Here is a 22,971-nt window from a genome sequence, read left to right as displayed (position 1 = left end):
TGGCTCAGAATATAAGAGATTAGTCTTCTAAAAATTCCCATTTCAAAGATATGTGATACTCTCCTTGCCCCTTTTGCACTATTTTTCATTTCTGGATGGAACATATATTTTTTTAAGATTTTATTTATTTATTTGACAGAGAGAGACACAGCGAGAGAGGGAACACAAGCAGGGGGAGTGAGAGAGGGCTTCCTGCTGAACAGGGAGCCTGATGTGGGGAGCCAGATGCAAGGAGCCCAATGTGGGGCTCATCCCAGGACCTGAGCCAAAGGCAGACATTTGATGACTGAGTCACCCAGGCACCCCTGAATGGAACATACTAAATAGCTTTGCAGTAAGCTCAATCCTAATACTCCCTCACTCAGAATCAAATTATATTAGTTTCTCTGACATTAAACCAATATACTAATTGCTGACATGGAGACAAGGTAATAATGATTTATTACTACTATGGCCATTTGCATTTGAGCGAGGTAGGGAGGAGGGACAGTAAGGAGGGGGATGAGGGAGAGTAGAAGAAAAGTAAGGAGAAAGGTAGAGGCAAAGAGGGAGGGGAGAGGGTGAAGGAAAATTCATGAATGCCTAGATTTTCCTTAACAGAAAAAAATAGTTAAATAAGGCCTAATGTCAGACATGAACTTCAGAGCTACTTGTTTAAGGGACAGAATCCTAAATTCATTTCAATAGGCTTAATTACTTAACTACCTACTTATAATAGCAATAAGGAATATCAATATCAATAAGGAAACAGTAGATTTGAACAACATTACAGACCAAATGAACCAAAAAGACATAAAGAACATTCTATCCAACAGCAACAAAGATACATATTCCCCTCAAGCATGCACAGAATATTTTCTAGGGTAGATCATATGTAAGGCCACAAAATAAGTCTCAAAAAATTCAAGAAGACAGAAATTCTATCAAGGGTCTTTCCTGATCACAAAGGTATGAAACTAGAAATCAATAACAGTAACAAAGCTGGAAAATGCACAAATGCATGGAAATAAAACAATCCTGAACCATCAATGATTAAAAAAAGAAATAAAAAAGGAAACAAAAAATATTAAGACAAATGAAACAGAAGCAATATATCAATACTTATGGGATGAAGCAAAAGCTGTTCTGAGAGGAAAGTTTATAGATACAAACATGTATCAAGATAAAAGAAAGATTTCAGATAAACAACCATTATATCTCAAGAAACTAAGAAAAGAACAAACTAAGGCCAAAGGTAGCAGAAAGAATGAAATAATAAAGATTAGAGCCGAAATAAATGAAATAGAAACAAAAGTAATGAAAAAAAAAAAAGTATAAAAGAAAAAAACAAAATTCAGAGTTCATTCTCTAAAAAGATAAACAAGATTGATAAATCTTTAGCTAGACTAACCAAAAAAAAAGAGTAAACTCAAATAAATAAAATTATAGATGTTAGAGGAGACATTGGAACTGATACCACAGAAATACAAAGGATCAAAGTGACTATTATGGGGGCGCCTGGGTGGCTCAGTGGGTTAAAGCCTCTGCCTTCGGCTCAGGTCATGATCCCAGCGTCCTGGGATCGAGCCCCACATTGGGCTCTCTGCTTGGCAGGGAGCCTGCTTCCTCCTCTCTCTCTCTCTGCCTGCCTCTCTGCCTACTTGTGATCTCTGTCTGTCAAATAAATAAATAAAATCTTAAAAAAAAAAAGTGACTATTATGAAGAATCATATGCCAATAAATTAGACAACCTAGAAGAAAGTAATAAACTCTCAGAAACATACAATCTAGGAAGACTAATTCATGAAGAACTAGAAACTATGAACAGACCAGTAACAAGTAAGGAGACTGAATCAGTTCTTAAAAACTTCTCAACCAAAAAAAAAAAAAAAACCCCAGAACCAGGTGTTTTCACTGTTTTACCAAACATTTCTTTATTTCCAAAAATTTAAATATCAGTCCTTCTTAGACTTTTCTAAAAAGTTGAAGAGAAAGGAATGTTCTCAAACTTATTTTACAAGGTCTGGATTACCCAGACACCAAAGTCAGACAAGAATACTGCAAGAAAATTACAGGCTAATATCCCTGTTACATATAGATACAGAATTCTCAAAAAATACTAGCAAAACAAATTCAGCATCACATTACAAAAAAAAAAAAAATCATATGATAGTTGTCTTTCTCCGATTGACTTATTTCACTAAGCATGATACGCTCTAGTTCCATCCACGTCGTCGCAAATGGCAAGATTTCATTTCTTTTGATGGCTGCATAGTATTCCATTGTGTATATATACCACATCTTCTTTATCCATTCATCTGTTGATGGACATCTAGGTTCTTTCCATAGTCTGGCTATTGTAGACATTGCTGCATATGATCTCCCTGATATGAGGACATGGAGAAGCAACATGGGGGGGTAGGAGATAGGAGAAGAATAAATGAAACAAGATGGGATTGGGAGGGAGACAAACCATAAATGACTCTTAATCTCACAAAACAAACTGGGGGTTGCTGCGGGGAGGTGGGATTAGGGGAGGGGGAGCGGGCTATGGACATTGGGGAGGGGAAGCGAACCATAAGAGACTATGGACTCTGAAAAACAACCTGAGGGTTTTGAAGGGTCAGGGGTGGGAGGTTGGGGCAACCTGAGGGTTTTGAAGGGTCAGGGGTGGGAGGTTGGGGGAACAGGTGGTGGGTAATGGGGAGGGCACGTTTTGCATGGAGCACTGGGTGTTGTGCAAAAAGAATGAATACTGTTACGCTGAAAAAATAAATAAAATGAGAAAAATAAAAAAAAAAATCATATACCATGAGCAAGTGGGATTTGTCTGTGGGATGTAGGGATGGTTCACGATATATAGATCAATAAATGTGATACATCAAATTAATAAAAGAAAAGATAAAAATCATCTCAATAGATGTAGAAAAAGCATTTGAGAAAGTCTAACATCCTTTCATGATAGGAACTCTTGACAAATTTGGTATATAAGGACTGTACTTCAATATAATAAAGGCTATATATAACAAATCCATAGCTAACATCACACTCAATGGTTAATCATTAAAAGTATTTCCTCTAAGATCAGGAACAAGACAAGTGTACCCACTCTCAGTGCTCCTGTTCAGCATAATACTGAAAGTCCTAGACAGAAAAATCAGGCAAGAAAAAGAAATAAAAGATATCCAAATTGGTAAGGAAGAAGTAAAATTATTTCTGTTTGCAGATGACATCATCTTATGTGTATAGAACCCTGAAAGACTGCCAAAAATCTGTTAGAACTAATAAACAAATTCAGTAAAGTTTCAGGATACAAAATAAACATACAAAAATCAGTTGCATTTCTATACACAAACCATGAACTCTAAAAACAAAATAAAGAAAACAATCCCATTTACAATAGCATCAAAAACAATAAAATAGTTATGAGTAAATGTAAATGAGGAGGTAAGAGATCTGTACAATGAAAAGTATAAGACATTGATGAGAGAAACAAGACATAAATAAATGGAAAGATAGCTTATGTTCACATATCAGAAGAATTAATATTATTTACATGTCTATATTACCCAAAGCCACCCATAGATTTAATGCATTTCCTATCTAAATTCCAATGCATTTTTACAGAAATAAAGCAAAAAACGATCCTAATATTTGTACGGAACCACAAAAGACTTAGAAAGTTAAAACAATCTTAAACAAGAATAATAAAGCTGGAGGCATCACACTTGCTGATTCCAAACTATACTGCAAAGCTATAATGATTAAAACGGTATAGTACTGGCATAAAAACAGACACATAGACCAATGGAACAGAATCAGAAATAAACTCACATATATGGTCAGCTCGTCCTTGACAAGGAAGCCAAGAATACTCAATGGGAAAAAAGAAAAAGTTTCTTCAGCAAATGGTGTTGGGGAAACTGGATATATACTTGCAAAAGAATTTGTGTCAGGAAAATACAAATCGAAACCATAATGAGATATTACTTCACACTTTTTAGAATGGCTATTATCAAAAAGACAAGAGAACAAGTGCTAGCGAGGAGGTGAAGAAGAGAGGAAGAGAGAACGAGGGAATCTTGTGCTTGGTTGGTGAGGATGTAAATTGGTAGAGACGCCATAGAAAACAGGATGGAATTTTCTCAAAAAATTAAAAATAGAACTATCTATCAACCAGCAATCCTTCTTCTTGGTAAGTAGATGAAGGAAATGAAATCTCTATATCAAAGAGATACCTACTCTTCCATGTTCATTGTAGAATTATTTATAATAGCCAAGACATAGAGATGACCTAAGTGTCTACTGATGAATAGGTTTTAAAAAATGTGATATATGCATACAATGGAATATTCAGTCATAAAGGAAATCTTGTCATTTTTGACAACTAGATAAAACTTAAGTGGGTATTTTTAATGATTTATTTATTTATTTGTGGGGGGAAGGGCAGAAGGACAGGAAGAGAGAGAATCTCAAGCAGACTCTGTGCTCAGCATGAAGCCCAATGGAGGGCTCCATCCCAGAACCCTGAGATCATGATCTGAGCCTAAACCAAGAGTTGGTGGCTCAACCGACTGAGCCAACCAGGCACCTCAAAACTCAAGGTAATTATACCAAGTGAAATAAGTTAGAGAAAGACCAATAATATATAATCTTATTTATATATGTAATCTAAAAATAAATACTGAGGTCATAGAAACATAGGGCAACTTGGTGGATGCCAGGGGGAGATGGTTGAAGGTGGTTAAAAGTTTACAAGTGTTCAGTTAAAAGATGAATAAGGTCTGGGTATCTACAGAAGAGTGATTATAGTTAACAACTACGTATTTTATGCTTGAAAGTTGCTGAGAGAGTAGATATTTCTCAACACACACACACAAACACACACAGGGTAATTGTGTGAGGTAATGTATGTGTTAACTAACCCTACTGTGGCAATCATTTCACCAAATATAAATTATGGCATTACACATCTTAAATTTACACAATGTTATATATATATATATATATATATATATATATATATAATATTTCAGTAAAGCTGGGGAAAAATTTTGTTAAGAGGATAACTGTGAATTGAAATAAGAAATGTAAAAGCCCCTTTATTAAAATTTAAAGTTTCTAAAAGTCTGAAGAATTATCATGTTAATTTCAAAAGATTCCTGTCAGAATTATAATTTAATTACTTTAAAATACCTGGGTGTTGCCTGTGCCCTTAGGCATCAGTTCTTTAAAATAAAAAGTTCTCTTTTACTTACCTGAGAGGGTTGTAAACAGCTCAAATGAAATAACGTGCAAGTGCTTTAACTATGTGCAAAATTATGATTATTTAAAATTCCATTCAAATTCCATCATGAAAAATATCTTACCATAAAAATTCAATATCAGTACATGGCAATCTAATTAAAAAAAAAAACCAAAAAACACCCACATTCTTACATCAACAATTTGAACCAACCAAAGAATCTGAACTTTGAAGAACATTCTACTCTTAAATTGTATCGTAAGTTATAAAAATGCAAAGTTATCCCAAAAATACTTACATAAAAATAATCATCAAAATCCTACAGGCCAATTTCATTCAATAGTTCCTTATTGCAAAGATCTAATGTGAAAATAATGATGATTTAGTAACAAATATGAAATCAAGTTCTTAAAAATGCATGTAAATTTAATTATCTCTGCAAGGTTTTTTTTGTTGCTGTTTTATTTTTTTTTTAATGGACAAAATACTAGCAATGTGCCATAAATGCTTGTATTTCCTCTCAGAGCAATGACTTAGAGTTGGACTCCTTGTCACAGCTAGAGTTCCTCATAACAGCTGAGATTTCCTATCTGCACAGCAGTCAAGTTACTCATTATCTAGAATACTGGATATAAAATCATCAGCTTCCAATTGTTTCATGGGATGAGATACGAAAACATTGCAAAGAACTGACAAAAAAAGAGATTCAAAATCCCATTCTATCACAAATGACCTCTGAGTGTGACCTCCAAAAAAGGAGACAAGTTATGAAATAAATCAATGTTTTAACCCACCCAACAGGGTAGGTGAAACTAGGGTTTTAGGAGGTGGTGGGGGGGTGGGGTGAGTCTGGTGGTGGTTATTATGGAGGGCACGTATCGAATGGAGCATAAACAATGAATTCTGGAACACTGAAAAAAATAAAATTAAATTTAAAAAAAAAAAAAAAGGGACACTGAAACTGTGGCCCAGAAAAGCAACAACACTGCAAAACAGGTCAGCACAGGAAAGAAAATAAACATGCACATATACACCAATCTTGTTCATCATATGGCCTTCGGCAAGAATATAAAATAAATTTTAGACACTGAAAATAGTCCCTCAGAATAAAAACCATTCCACCAATCCACACTCTGTGAATGTTTTGACTGGTCCAGAGACCACATTGATTTTGCAATTGCAAAGAGGTAACGTTTATGAGAGGCAAAAACAATTGGGATTTCCTGTGTTAGCCTACCATCACCACTTATTTTCTCAACCCTATTGCGGCACTATGCACTAATTCCATACTTGAAATGCCTGGAATAGCATTTGGTCTCCTTCTAAGGTCTTAGGGTCTTCCTTTTATTGCTAGATTATGTCTTCCCTTATATATCTCTCCTTGGGATTTAGAGATGAGACTAAGAGGTTGGCACATCACTGAGGAAAGATACTGTATCTCCATCCACTGGATTTACTTGGTAGCAAGACCTTTGTAGGACCTGTGGTCTGGACATGAACAAGAAAAGCCTTAAAGCAGTGTTCAGTCTAACTGCATTCTTAGAAAAACTTACAGCTTTCAATTTCCAAGGTGCAGTTTTGTTCATCCAGTGGGTACCGCCTTAAGTCCATCATGCAAGCAGCTGTGGTTGTGATTCTAGAAGAGAAATAGTAACAATATATACTGTTAGCTTGTCCATGGCTGGAGTTAGAAAAATTAAATCTAATATCAAATACGGCAGAACTGGGCCTCTAGGAGACTGATTTAGCCAAAGTTCTAGCAAAAAAAAAGGTGCAACAGCTTTGGATAACCATTTTCCTTTATAAGCCTCGGGCTGGTTTATTTAAAAAAAAAAAAAAAAAAAGACAGAACTAAATCAGTGTTTTCCAAGAGTGTGGTGCATTACCTGTTGTACCAAAGTCACCAGGGAGTGTTTGTTAAACGGGCAGCTTCCATGATTCAGAATGTCTTGGTGTAGGGAGGGATGGTCCCTGGGCTCTTTATTTTATAGGCATCACAGGTAATTAAGAATATCAACATAGAAAATTCCTCTTCCACTCACATTTGCCTTCTCCTCCCTCAAATCTAATCTTCATTAGATCTTGACTTTGACTCATCATTTTTGACATTTCTATTGCGTAGTACAGTACTTTGCAACTGCTTTAATACAACACACAATCAACCTTTCATCTATCGCCTGATTTGCTCTGTGCTGAGTAATCTGATATTCTCATGACCTCTTACAAAGCATCCTCCTATGGGCTGGAAGAGTGACTTATTTAGAACACCTGACACCTTTATTATTTTATCAGAGAGATATGAGTATGTTCCTTTATTTTATTATTTTTTTTAATTTATTTTTTTGACAGAGAGAGAGATATCACAAGTAGGCAGAGAGGCAGGCAGAAAGAAGGGGAAGCAGGCTCACTGCTGAGCAGAGAGCCCGATGTGGGCCTTGATCCCAGGACCGTGGGATCATGAACTGAGCCGAAGGCAGAGGCTTAATCCACTGAGCCACCCAGGTGCCCGAATATGTCCCTTTAATGTCTTTATATTCCTCTATCATAAATTTTCAGTAATCTTTTATTGAAGACCTATTAAAATGAGTCAAAGAGCATGTAGCCCTAAATGATTTGTTAATATATATTTTCTGATCAATAAGGCAGCATAACATCATGAAAAACACAAGTTTTAGGATACAATGGACATAGGTACAAATTCTAAATTCTAATTCTGTCTCACTAACTGACATCAACGCTGTTAGTATCTCGTAACCAACCTTAGTTTATCGCTAAAAAGGGGATATTATTATTAATAACACTAATAATTACATAACAAGGTTTTTATAAGCATTAATAATTTATGAAAGAATATAAAAGAGTACCTACATATAGCAGGTCTTTACATCTGCTGAAAAAAACTAAGAGAAGAAACTGATACTGAATTTGACCAACTTTGGCTCCCTCTACTCGGAAGGGCACTTTACTATGAGTTGGGAATAGAGAAATATTATACAGCCCCAACTTGGGAGAAAGAGGCCGCAGCCAGACATTTTCCACTGAGAGGTTAGTCAGAGTTAACAAGTAATCTAAGTAAACTGAATTTATGAAATTCCTCAATTAGGTGTGAGAGTCCCACTCCTTGATTGTAGGATGGAAATAAGTGATTAACTTAACATCGGTAGTTCATGCCTCTTTAGTTTGATTATTGCTTCATTAAGTTTGTGCTCTGTTAATTTTTGTTTTTCTTTTATGCAATAAGAGTATCCTAGGGCTGATGTTCATCCTTGATTCCTTCTTCCCTTCACCAGGAGTTAGCTACTCTGCCTCAGCTCCTTTTCATCTCCACTGCCTCCCTCAGAATCTTTGGCCCCCACTGCCTCACCTCCTGCTATTACAGTAAATTGGTCCCCTGGCCTCTCCATTTGCCTCCCAACTGTCCATTATCCACACAGCTATCAGACCTTTGAAAACATAGATTTTATCACTTCTCTGCTAAAAAGTTTTAGTGGTTCTTCCAATAAAATCCAGTCTTGCTGTGTCCTACTGTGCCCTGAATAATCTGCTTCTTCCTTCCTAATATTATCTCATACCAAGTCCATACTTGTTATCTTCCAGTCTGCACATTTTTTCTTTCTACCTAGAACTTGTGTCTTCCTGATCTTCAACAAGCCTTCTCTTCTGATACTTCAGGTCAAAAATCACCTCCTCTGAGAGGCTTTACCCAAACAGCCCACCCAAAGTAGTTGCCTTAACTAATGTTGCATGTTACCTGTTTATTGCCTTCAAACAAGCATCACAATCTGAAATTATCTTGCTTTTTTTCACTTTTAAAAATTTAAATTAGTTTCAGGTATATAACATAATGAATTAACCATTACTCAGCCATAAGAAAGGAATGAAATCTTGTCATTCATGACAACATGGATGGACCTAGCAAACACTATGCTAAGTGAAATAAGCCAGACAGAGAAAGACAAATACCATATGCTTTCACTTCTGTGTGGAATATAATCAACAAAGCAATTGAACAAACAAACAAAAAGAAAGAGAGAGAAACAAACTGATGATTGCCAAAGGGGAGGGATTAGGGGGATGGGGGAAGGGGATTAAGAAGTAAAAACTTCAGCTTCTTTCTTTCTTCTTTTTTTTAAGTACCATTTCTCTCAAGAAAATGTAAACTGTTCAGGGGCACAGGCTTTGTTCTATCTATTGTAAGGCAATTAATAAACATCTGTTGGATAAATAAAAACAAATTATAAACAAGCAAGCAGTTCGTTTTATTGATTATAAATCTTTTGTTTGGAGGACTATCTTATTGCATAATTTCTCTTCTTTTTTTCCAACTTATAATGTGCCTTAAGTTTTAGGGTTTCTTCTTAAATTTTTAACAGTAAATAAATTTTAATCCATTTGATTAACATTGTGTATATAGTACTAGAGTTTATCTTATCATCAAGCTGATTGTTTCTGCTTTTTTTTTTTTTAAGATTTGATTTATTTACTTGACAGAGAGAGAGAGCACAAGTAGGCAGAGTGGCAGGCAGAGGAAGAGGGAGAGGGAGAAGCAGGCTCTCTGCTGAGCAGGGAGCCCCACCATGGGACTTGATCCCAGGATCTTAACCGACTGAGCCACCCAGGCGCCCCTGTTTCTGCTTTTTTTTTTTTTAAAGATTTTATTTATTTATTTATTTGACAGAAAGATCACAAATAGGCAGAGAGGCAGGCAGAGAGAGAGGGGGAAGCAGGCTCCCTCCTGAGCAGAGGCGGGGCTCGATCCCAGGACCCTGAGATCATGACCTGAGCTGAAGGCAGAGACTTAACCCACTGAACCACCCAGGCGCCCCCTTGTTTCTGCTTTATTTATTTATTTATTTATTTATTTATTTATTTGACAGAGAGAGATCACAAGTAGACAGAGAGGCAGGCAGAGAGAGAGAGAGGGAAGCAGGCTCGCTGCTGAGCAGAGAGCCCGACGTGGGACTTGATCCCAGGACCCCGAGATCATGACCTGAGCCGAATGCAGCGGCTCAACCCACTGAGCCACCCAGGCGCCCCCTTGTTTCTGCTTTTAATGGGACTTACCAAATACTTATATTTTACAAATTCTAGAAATTATATAAAAATTAACATTCACATTTAACTATTATTTATATAACATTTAATTATTTACTGGGGGTTAAAAATGACAACTTATTTTGGCTATGAAATATTTGACTGAATTTCTCACTGGTCTTTCTCTTTCTTTCTTTCTTCCTTTCTTTCTCTCCCTCTCCCGCCACCTTCCTTCCTTTCTTTCTGCTATTTTTTTTCTTTTTTAACATGTAGTTACAGGCTGAATTGCTACGAACATACAGAAACCTGCATTATGTAGAAGAGAGATTTTTAAAGAAAATAAAATTATGTGTATGATAGTCATACCAAAACTTCCATGTTACTTTTGTAAAATAGCAGAAATAATCCCTATCTTGAGAAACTAGAGAAAATCAACTTCATCCGACAGAATGAACACAAAGGACATTAAAGGTACAAGGGCACACATATGATAAGACAAAATAAGCAAGAGCCATAAGCAGATGCTCAACTGTGTAAGTGGGGGTGAAGCTTTCAGTATATAGGTTGTGGTTCACACTTTTTGCGGATACATATTCATGGCAACTAACATCTGTGAACTGATGCTATAAACACGAGTGCTGTGAACAAGAAAAATAAGTTGACTGATGCTATTGCAGAAGAAATGAGTTTCTATCCATATTTAAAAAATAAAATAGATGAAAATGTTTTAGTCGCATCAACATTTGTATTTACACCAGTGTTTTAATTTTTAATGTTATGCTTTATAAAACAGAAAAAAATACATAGAGGTATTTTTCTAGTCAATGTTTATAAGGCATTTGAGTTTCCTATTGGGTTAAAGCAGAAACTCCGTAGACAAAGTATTGCACTTGGAGTCCTGTTCATACAGACCAGAATGAGTGAGCTGGGATGAGTCACTCAGATCCTGCCATACGTGGATGCTCCTGAACACTTGAAATAAAAACTTGTCATCCGAATTGGTTGTGAAATGGTAAAAGCAAGAAGAGATCTGTAACTCGTAAAATGTCCTGTAACTTTTGTAATGACCACCTGCTAATGAGAAGATATAGTGATAACTCATTTGATCAGTGGTTGGTATGTGGACATATGCATATGTATATGTTTATATACATGAAGAGGTATCAAATACTCATACACCTATATTAAAAGTAAAGCAGAACTATAAAATATGATGTAAATAACATCCAAACATATAACTCTGCAAAAAATTATGCCATACATGTATATAGAACTACATTCAACAGATTTTAATACAAGGTACAGACAAGTGTAACAAACCTGCATCTTCTCCACATGATTTGTCAGATCAGGAACTACATCTGTTTTTGTCTTATTTGTATTTCAGGCATGTTGGCATGTACCTAGCGTGTATCACTAACCCAAGATTAAAATAGTCATAATAATAATAAAATAAAGAGAAGAAAAAAAGAAAGCAATGGTCATAAGCGTTTTCAAACTGAGAATTTTGAAACAATTCTTTATATTAAGTGCCTCATTTAAATTATGTAAAAAATTCTAAAAGAACAGATTTATAGAAGAAGCTACTCATAAATGAATCTTATTTAGAAAAGCTTAATGATCAACATCAAAATCTATTCTTTGGAACTTTATGATTTATAGCAGTGCTAGTTTCTCTAAAAATAAGTCAATATAACAAATATACTTAATGGGGTTTTCATAAACATGCCTTTCTCAATCCTGATAAACATCCTTAATGGGCCTTAAATTACCCAACACTAGTACTAGGAGTCTTCAAAATGAAGCTAGTAACTCATTATGCAGGTATTCTGATTAAATTTTAAGACCACTGTGTAGAGATAGCTTTGTCTTTAATCACAGGAAAGAGTAAATGATGCTTTCAGAATGTACCTCATTTACATGCCACAAATTTTCTTTAGTTACACGTGGAAAAATGCCTTTTTAGGGCTGAATACTATTGCATGATGAAAGCCACCTTTGGGGAATGTCAATATTCTGACTGGGCTATTCCAAAGGCCAGATCTTTGGGGAAATTTTTTATTCCTTAGCCATTGGGCCCTGTCAACCATAAAATACTGACACAGTACAAGAAAATTATATATGTAACATGCCCTAAAACAGTCAGTAAAGGCACCTATAAAATCATGAAATTCAACAGCTTTGCCAGCTTTTACACCAAAGCCATAACAAATATTTCACCGTGTCATTGCCTGAAATTTAATGACACTACATAGCATTCTGAGATTGAATATGATCAAATATAATTATTAAGTAATAATAAATGTCTTTACCTCTCAGCCAATAGGAGATAACTCAAAATCATAATCAATGTGACATGTTTTTGGCCCTTTCAACAGACTCTTTTATTTTTTGAGTTTTATTTATTTATTTAAGAAGGGGGAGAGGGAGAGTGAGGAGGAGAGATAGAGGGAGATGGAGAGTGAGTCTTAAGCAGACTCCATGCTGAACATGGAGCCCAAAGCAGGGCTCAGTTTTACAATCCCAAGATCATGACCTGAGCTCCAACCAAGAGTCCCACACTTAACCAACTGTACCACCCAGATGCCCCACAACAGACTTTTCAAGATGAGCTTCCAGCACTAGAATATATGGTCAAGCAAGTACCTTAACAGGTGAGAAGTTTGTCAGGATTTCAACCAGAGATAATAAAACAGTGACTGTGAACTTCTACTTTGATTTCTTTATCTAGATAACCACCCAATTATTCTATGCACACAAAATTCTTTTTTTCAATATCTTTTTACTTTTTTTAAGAAAACAGATGGCCATCTCCAACTGTATTCAAAACATGTTTTCCAATCCATAGCATGCTTTTATTTTATTTGAAATGTACATTTACTTAAAAGCCCAACTTTCTCTGATTACAAAGGATAAGGGAATCCTATAACATGAGTAGGCATCATTACTAGAGAAAAATTACAATGTTAAAAACAACCAATGATCAAAAAATATGTTTATATATATTTTTTCTGGTTGTTAATTAAGGACTTCAGGTGGGGGTGGGGGAAGAACAATATGCTGAATTTAAGCACGAGAGTACAAACTGAAATTTTGAAAAGTTCTAAAGAGCTCATCTGAGTCATTTCCCCAAAATGTACTTGAAAAGATTTGCTTCTGTATCTCCAAGCATGCTTGATATTATTTTGGGTCTCACAACCACTTTAGCTGAGAAACTAATTTCTCACATATATTCTTGTGATATGCTCTTACATTTTATAGAGTAGGTAAAGCATTGATACAACACTTAAATAACTTCAGCTTTGCATTCTTGCTAGTAATAAACATACCTCATATTAACTGATCACTTATTGCATTCCAGACACCATCTAGTATTGCTTACATGTATCATCTCATGTAATATCAGTGTCCCATTTTTCCCACTTTATAGATAAGAAAATTGAGGCACAGAGAGGTAGAGTGTTTTTCTCTAACAGTCGCAGAGTGAGTAGTGGAGTTTGGATTTAAATCTAGGATGTTTGACTCCACAGCCCACGTACTTAACTACTGTACTATAACTAACTAGTTAGTTGACCTTGATAAAGTCATAGCTTCTCCGGGGAACTGACTGATTTATGAAATCGCAAATGAGCTTGGAAATTCTGTAATCCTATGAAAATACATTGCATGTTCTGTGACCCTGTATATTTTGTAATTGTGTTTTACCCACACATTCAAATGCTGTATTTCACAGCTGTTCATTCTGTTTTAGTCAATTATGTAGATTAGCCTACCCCAGACAAGCAAAAACAGGCCTCTCCCCAAGGAGTCCCACTTAATATTCTCCCCTGATTGAAGGTCTCCCTCAGCATTTTTCTTCCAGCCTATGCTCTTGATTTACCTCCACAGAGTCCTGCTTAAATTAAAATCTCCAACACTCATGCATAATTGTTTTTAAAAGCTCTTTACAAGTCCTCATATAGAGTCACATGCGCTAGTACACTCAACTTTGTAATCACCAAAAAAAGTAAGATTGCTAGCAATCATGTTCCCATTTGATAAATCGTGCATTTGAGATTAGAGCTATTTGTACTGTTCTGCAGCTGTTTGGCCTTCTGTGACTCTTTGCTTTTCTGGAATCTTATCCTCTATAGAGATACTGTAACCATTTTACACAGGTTTCTGCTACAAATCCTGGTGCTATTATCAAAGACATTTCCTTAAATAACATGCCTGTAGAATCCAAACAGCAGTATCGAACAGAATCTCACTTTGCAAGTATATAAATCCCACTCAATCAAAAATATTAATCAATACGGACATACAGTCTAAGCCTTTATTCTTCTGCAGTCAGTCGCTTGTTTACCAAGATTTCCCACATTACATTCTCGATGGTCTCATCTGCAAATTGTGTGCTTATTTCAGCAACGAGAATATGCTCCCTTCTTTCTAAATTATGTCTTAAAGGAAGTCTGAGTCCCTGAGAAAAAGTAATCCTTCTATTTTTTGACTCATAACCTAACCACTGAAATTTGATTTCAGATCAATGTAAGGGATTTAATTGAACCAGAACCACTTACCAACTAGAAAGACATAGAGCTGGGACTAAAATGATCTCAACAGTGATTTTGTTTTGTTTTTAAAATTTAAAACAATATCCACGTATGCCAGAAACTTTTTGTTGCATTCGTCAAAATACATTTAAAATGTTTAATTTTGATTTTTAACACATCTAGAATCATACCATTTCAGAATAAATTAATCAGTTTTATTCTAGTCTTTTATTTGTTTATTTGTTTCAAGAAAGTAGTAGTTCACAGATGCTGATTTATAGGTAGCCAGTGTCAGGCTGGGGTTACAACCTCACTTGGATCTATTACCATTTCTTCCAAACCCTTCCAGTATTACTTTATAATATAAACTACACATGCTGGATATCTTCCTTTGCCTCTCCAGCTCCACCCTCCATCACCATATTTTGTGGCCTTACAGACTAGAATGTTTGGATTTCATAAACTGTCTCCCTGATTCTCTGGCTTCAGGTTGGATTTGGCCACTGGGGAGCAGACCAGGAGTTTAGAGGAGGAAGGAGAGTGAGACCAGGGGAATTCACTCCTAGGCTCCATTCCTGTGGAACTTGTGTCCAGGTTCCCCTGGCCCTGCCTTATTCTCCCTCTTCATGCCTGGCATGCCAGGGAATGGATGGGCAATCCACTGATCCTATGTAGGGGATGGGAGAGCACTGTTCTCTTTGTAAACCTCCCTTTTAATACATTGTCTTCAAATTATCCCATTTTCAGAGTGCTCTCTGTTTTGGGCCCTTTACTGACAAATTATATTGTAGAAATGTACTTAAAATCTGAGGTTTTTTGAGTTAGACTGTCAAAAAAATCAGAAGCATTTCATTCCTGGGTCTTTTGTCTTGGGATTTTAGGGATGAGGGAATGAAGGTTCCCTCTACCTTAAATGAACTTCCCCCCTTCTATGACTACAGTCTCAGTTCATCACACCTAGGAAGCCTTCTCCCTCCACCTTAGCTAAAGTAGCCCTAACTCCCCACCCCATTGGCCACTGTCATATTTCATTTTACTTCTCATTATCTGAAATTATCCTGTGTATGCATTTGTTTGTTCATTACTTTCTGTCTCCCTAGGAGACTCAGGGTCTATCTGAAGTTGGGTTTTCCAGTAGACCCTAAAGGAGACTTATCAAGCATCATCACCTATGAAAGAAAGGGAGAAGAGGCAGGACTGGACACAAAAAGTGTCAGTACAGGATTCAGGCCAATGGCATGGAAGTTCTGGAGGGAATATTGCCATCAGAGTACCTATATGAGCCTGACAGGGCCTTTAAACCATCCCCCTTCCCACCACTGCAATCACACACACACACACACACACACACACACACATGCAAACACACACACTCCTTCCTTAAGCAACTGGTATCCAACATCTGAGGAAAAGACATACTATATGAAAAGCTCAGAGAAACACTTTTTTTGTAGTAGATCCAGCTTTTAACATGCCATCACAACATACTTTCCCTGCAGTACACAGTTGCAACTGTGATAACCTTAACCAGTAAAGTAAAATAGGCTTTACTACAGTAACAGTAACATAACTACTGTTATGTTTCAAACATGAAAAATGAATTACAAAAATCTGCCCCCTGCCACATACTGGCAACTTACTTTGTACTTCCAATTCGAGTAAAATCCACAAACACTGCAGTCTCTGGCCGTTCTGCCACTCTGATCTCCGATGGTAAAGATTTCCAACTAAATGACAGTTTTACTATTTGAGAGTTAAGTCTTTTACATAAAATAGGCACCAGATGTGTGGAAACAATGCTTAACACCATTAGAAACCACACATTTGTAGAAATACAAATTAAGCCATGATTATTATTGCTTATATAATCAGCGAAAATGTAAAGGAATTATAATATTCAGTTTTAGAGATTCTTCAGGGAATCTTATGCTGGTGGTAGAACTCAATGTAAATCAGTACAAACTTTCTGGGTGGTAATTTGACAACACTAATCAAAACCCACAAAATGCGCAACATTTGTTCTTGAAATTCCACTTTAAGAAATTAATGCGAAAACGAAATCATGTAAAACAATATACAAAGATGTTAAGTATGACTTTAAACTGGGAAAAAATAGAAACATTTTATACCTATAAATGATAACTTATAAGGATAATTAAATGTATTTTGATTTAGTAATATGATGCAATAAAAAGCACTTTGAGAAGAATGTGGACATAGAAAAGTGCTCTTGATTTTTTTCAGAGAAAAAAACATTAAAAAGCAGTTAAGTGCAATCTCATATTTACTTAAGGAGGTATATTGGTGCACAATTAAATGGCTAAAATTATACTAAAATAAAGAGCACAAATGTAGTCGGGTTTTGTTTTCTTATATTTTCTGTTGTTTCATCATTTTTCTGATGAATTTATGGTTGCTTTACTCTGAAAAATGTTAAGGTAATTTTTCCTGTCTGCTTTAGTCTTGACCAAGACTATTCATTATTACTCACTTATTCTATTTGTAGCAGCATTTGTTCTGTATTGTGAATGTTTGATAATGCCCAGGATACTTAGATTCCATGGGTTGGAAATGTTGGTCAGCGTGTTAATTGTGTCAAATGTAGGTGCTTCAATAAGTTTCCTACGCCATTAAAATGTTGGCAGAAATGCCGTCATTTGATTATAGATTCTCAAGGTAGAAAGGATGATTAAATGATGTACAGGTATACAAATAGCTTTCTGATGAGTGAATTCCTTTCATAAGACCTCTATAATTATTGTTCTAACTTGAACCTCTCCAGTGACTTGGAACTCACTCCTTCTGAAAGGACCCTATTCCATCTTTGAAAAGCTATGATTACCAGAAAGTTTTTCTATATTTAACAGAAGTTTCAATTTCTTTAACTATAAATTGTTTCTCTATATACTTTGCAGTATTTTGTATAGGGAGTGTTTTTATTTTACTTAGTGATTCGCTAAAGTTTTTGATGTTATTTTGTCATCAAAGCTATAAATCATTTACAATCTTGTTTCTTAAATTGCTTATGTCTAGACAGTCCCTCTCCATCCTAGGATGAGATTAAGATTTTTTTCTATATTTCTGTTTCACAGTTTCAAATTTTATAGTAATTCTTAAATCCACTTGGAATTGTTACTGATATAATGTATGCACTGAAGACATACTTAAGATTTTTCATGGAAAGAATGGGCTATGATTTTTGACTAGCAAAATGTCATTTTTTTAACGTCATAAGTGGTGAAAATATGGATAAAGTGGAATTCTCATAATTGCTGATAAAAGTGTAAATTGATTCAAACTTTATAAAGGGCAGTTTGGTTATCAGAACCTTTCACATACTGGCTAGTAGTTTTGCTTTTTGGAAATTTATTAAGGAAAACAGGGAAGAGGACAAAGAAGCATGTACAAGGATATTCATCTTTGCATGACACATCGTTGTAAGGCACGGAGAACACAGCAGCTGGTAAATGGATGGTATAAGACTCTCATACACATGAACACAGAGATCAAGAATAGGCACCTTGGAAATGACCAAGGAGTCTTGAGCTCAGGTCTTGATTCTACCTCTTGCTGTGTTTCCTTAAGCCAGCATATGAGGAGGAACTTCTGCAATGCAAAAGCTCCTTCTGAATCTGGAAAATTATTTATTCAGAATTCTACGGAAGCATGACCCTGAGAATCTCACCAAAAAGCAATTAAGACTAACTTTCTTTTGACTTATGGAAATCATTTTATTTATCCAGAGGTATTTAGTTACTTAGGACGGAGTTTTGAAGTGAGTGTGGGGGATGACAAAAGCAGTTCACAGCAACTAAAAACTGAAATTCAGAGAGCCTCGCACAAGTAAAGACTGATTAAAACAAAACAAAAAAGGTGTGCCTTGGTGGCTCAGTTAGTTAAGCATCTCACTTCATCTCAGGTCATGATCTCAGGGTCCAGAGACCCAGCCCGGCATCAGGCTCCCTGCTCAGGGAGGAGACTGCTTGTCTCTCCCTCTGCCCCTCCACCCCCCACTGGGGTGCTTGCATCCTTCACTGTCTCTCTCTCAAATAAATAAAATCTTTAAATTAAAAAAAAAATAGAGGCTAAATTGGAGAAAGGTGTATTTGAAAAATTCCTACTAAAACACATCTATAATGCAGAGTTGTTTGAAGACACAGAGGAAAAGAAAAAATAATTGCCTTATACCCAGATGATGGCCCACTTTCTTAAGAAGTTTAGTTGACAAAATAAACAGATAAAGCAGAATGAAGTGGTTCATAATTTTTAAAATGGGACCACTTTAAAGGAGCCTTTTATTTTTTAATTTTTTAAAAGATTTTATTTATTTATTTGACAGAGAGAGAGATCACAAGTAAGCGGAGAGGTAGGCAGGGAGAGAAAGAGAGAGGAGGAAGCAGGCTCCCCTCTGAGCAGAGAGCCAGATGCGGGGCTATATCCCAGGCCCCTGGTATCATGACCTGAGCTGAAGGCAGAGGCTTTAACCCACTGAGCCACCCAGGCACTCCTAAAGGAGCCTTTTAAAGAAACAGAAAAGGTTCACAAAAAAAAAGCATAAACACATTAAAATGACAATTTACAATAGAAATTACTCAAATATTACTATAGCACATTGCAAAAAGGCAAGCATGAAAAGAAGCACCTCCAATTCTGGGGTGAAAAATGAAAATCGATAACAGAAGTTATCATAAGGGAAAAGGTGTGTATCACTGTGTTTATACGGACAATTTCATTTCACCAAAACTGGGAGGGAGAAACAGAGCTGGAAGAATGAGAGAATGGACAACAAGGTTAAAGAATGCCTGCAGTGTCAGTGTTTCGCCTAAGTGCTGTATTGGTCTCTCTGTCTCTCTGTCTGTTTCTCTCTCTAGGAAGAAGAAAAAGAATATGACAAAATGGCTTCATAATTCAGCAAAATGTTACAGGGTATTAAAACCTGAAAATTAATTGTTTAGCAAAGGGCTGGATGGGTTCTGCTCTTCCAGCTGGAGAAGAGAGAGTAGACTGATGGATATGGTAACAGCCTCTATTTATATGGAGGACTCAAGGGAGTGATGATCGGCTGTTCACATTTTCTCCTATGGACCAAATGGAAGCTATGGTCATAAATTCTATCTTGAAGGACGTGGAAGATTTAGGTTAAACAGAAAGATGACTTGGCTGGTCATGAGGGCTGTAAAATAATGAAATGGCTCCCCAGGGTAGATGGTAGATTTCCCTTTCCGAAGATGATGTGTAAAGAATAGGTTCATCTGTCCGGGTGATGAAGGCTGGGGGCTAACCATGGCACAAGGAGAGTCTCAGTGATGGGCTGTACTTTCTGGTTCACTAAAGCAGCATCTATCTTTAATTTTCAGCTACCGAAGCAAATGCCCAAATTCTTTGCAGTCTCAGCACACCTTTGCTAATTGGGCCTGTAATGGATTTTAGCTTAATAAAACAGACACTAACTTGAGGACTCCCTAAGTGTAATTAAATAACTAAAGAGTTGTAATACAGCCTATAAATGTTAAAAGTATTTCAAGGCATGCCTAATGACAACAAGGGCTAGGTAAAGATCTATTCCTGTCAAGTAATTATTAACAAAATCATTCAAGACTATCCTTATAGCCCTGGGATGCAACATTACATGTTGGTCATAATTTTTATGCTCGGTGTTCACATTAGTTAAGGCATTTGTGGTGATGTAATACTACAATGTTGCTAATGAGTAATTATATCTGTAAGTGATTAAGGTGTATCACTGTGACATGTACATGTACATGATACAAGATGTATCACTGCTACAACCAATTTTATATTTGCTATCTCAATGGATATCTTGTCTTCCCCCATCCCAACTTCCACCCTAAAGCTCATTCAACTGTTTTTTCTTCACGGGAAAAAAATAGTCTAATAATTGCCAAATGCACACCATTCCTGAGAGAAATACAATGCAGCAAACTAATCTCTATCAATTCTTAACCTACCATTAGGGAGTAAAGAGAGTATAAGGACTTTGAGCTGGGTATGTATTAATTTAAAAACCTAAACCTAAAATTTCCAAGTTGATTATAATTTGGTAAATGAGTTTGAGAAAGATTTAAGCTCCTGAATTATAATATACTTGAGTGACAATAAAGAATTGATCAATATTAATATCCATAGTGAGTCTACATTTTTGCATGATGCTTGCTAAGAACTGGAGAAAATATTTTATAAAATTACTAAGATGAGGTCTTTGGCCTTAAGACCTTAAAATCAGAGCTCAGATACAAGATCCAGGTGGTCCAAGTGGTCTAAGAGGATATTAACTATATAAGCTTGGATTAATTATTTAACTCTTTGAGTCTCAATAATAAAAATAACATGTCAAAAATTAGGGCATCTTCCTCTTAGTATGGATATAAAAACTTAAACAATACATAGAAATTGTTTAGCATGGTATAAGCATTCCTACAAACTTTAGCTATAAATATAATTATATTTATTTTTACTTATATTTATTATTGTTAGACATATGTGTTAATTATGAATAATTCGTGTTATAAGATCTCCAGTAAGGAAGATGATTGGAAACTGAAGCATCCACTGCAGAGAAAATGAGCTATCAGCTAGATGACAGAGAATAGATAACATTTTGTTAAACAGAACGTAGGTAGGAGGATTTTCTCATCAGCTTTGCACAGGGTGAGCACATGCTCAGAGTCAGGACATAGGGGTAAAATGGATAGAGAAATTTGCATGGTAAGCAAATTTGTTGAGATTCATACCTGTTTGAGGGGCTGGATGTAGTGGTTGACTTTATATTCCAGGCAACTTGGTTTATATTTTTATCCACTGAAAATTACAGAACATGGTATAATATAATCTGAAACAAAGTGGTAAAATTATGAGATACTTAAATCTGATTGACGAGTCACATACTCAGACACCTAAAGGGTCCAGTTTATGGCCTCTGTAGTACGTGGAGTAGGCTTGATGTAAGACAACTGGGAATGGTGAGGACTGGGGTGAACCAGAGAAAACATACCCTGTCTGGACAAAGTATTTCTCAGCTCTAGCTGAATGCTGCTATGTGGGAAATAAGGCCCAATGTCTCCAATCATTGGATTTTTAAATAAATAATTGGAAAATATAAATTTTAAAATAAGATGTCCTAATTTTTTAAAATGCTGTGTTGGTCAAATAAAACACCTCCATGAATTGGATATGTCCTGAGGGCTGATAGTAGGCATCCCTTGATATAATCCGTAATTTTACAAATGAGGAAAGCAAGTCTCTGAGACCTTAAGTGATCCACCTGAATTGACACAGAGTGAGTGAGAGGCATCTCTGGGATCTGAACCAATGGTAATTTTATCCAAAGGTAAACTAACACTCACTGGGGGCTAGGCTTTATCCCAGTCAGCATGGAACCATGTGGGCACATGCCCAGAGCCAGGGCATCTTGGAAGTTTCAGTGCAATGTCCACTGTACTAATACATGCCTTTAAGTTCTAGATTATTTTTCATTAGAGTCTGAAAGTAAACAATTTGGCAGATGAACAGAAGTCAAAATAAAATTTAAAAAAACAAATGTAAGCGTTGGTTCTCTTTTCTTGGTCTGAGTATAATAGAGAGGAAAGAACATGTCCAGGGGAGTTACATGGTCCTGTGTTTACCGTTTCCCAGTCATGTCACTTGAGGAAGTTAGTTTGCTTGTTTTTAAAATGGAAATAATTATGCCTACCATGTAGGTGTTGCTGGCACTGAATAACTTGATGGCATGTTATCACAACATTTGAGTGATCATGTCATAAAACTTAGTTTTCAAACATTGATTTAAGGAAGTCAAGGAAAGAATGAATGATTTAAGAATCAGGAAAGCATGTTCTGATGTAACATTTATAGTCAAGTTCCCTAGGAAGTGTAATTTAAAATTCAGCAATGATAACAAATAATTAAATTACTAACAAACAACTCTGCCATTCATATACTCTAGATCAGTGAAAAATTCAGACCTTGTTAAAGCAGAAATAGAGATGGGTTACACACAGTATTAAGATTGGTTGCTTTTATAATGTAGTATGAGATAGAAGAATTGTGAATTAAAGCCAATTTTCACAGTTAAAGAAATGAGCTGTTACTAAAAATCTTCAAGAAAATTGATGAGTTGGGGCAATAAGCAAGCCTTGTAATAGAACAGATTTCTGTATTTAC

General features: G+C 35.9%; 1 protein-coding gene across 4 annotated transcripts in view; it reads right to left on the bottom strand.

Annotated features, from left to right (window-relative positions):
- The window catches only part of GABRB2 (gamma-aminobutyric acid type A receptor subunit beta2), a 248,214-nt gene that overhangs the window by 115,414 nt on the left and 109,829 nt on the right, over positions 1–22,971 (bottom strand). For all 4 annotated transcript variants that reach the window (XM_046000987.1, XM_046000984.1, XM_046000985.1 and 1 more), the window contains exon 6: positions 6,778–6,860. In XM_046000987.1, the coding sequence (XP_045856943.1) occupies positions 6,778–6,860 (83 nt within the window). The remainder of the gene's footprint in view (positions 1–6,777; positions 6,861–22,971) is intronic.

The sequence above is a fragment of the Meles meles genome, chromosome 3 (assembly GCF_922984935.1).
Source record: "Meles meles chromosome 3, mMelMel3.1 paternal haplotype, whole genome shotgun sequence".
Lineage (NCBI taxonomy): Eukaryota > Metazoa > Chordata > Mammalia > Carnivora > Mustelidae > Meles > Meles meles.
Note: the sequence above shows the minus strand (reverse complement) of the source record. Positions and strands in the feature narration are given on the sequence as shown.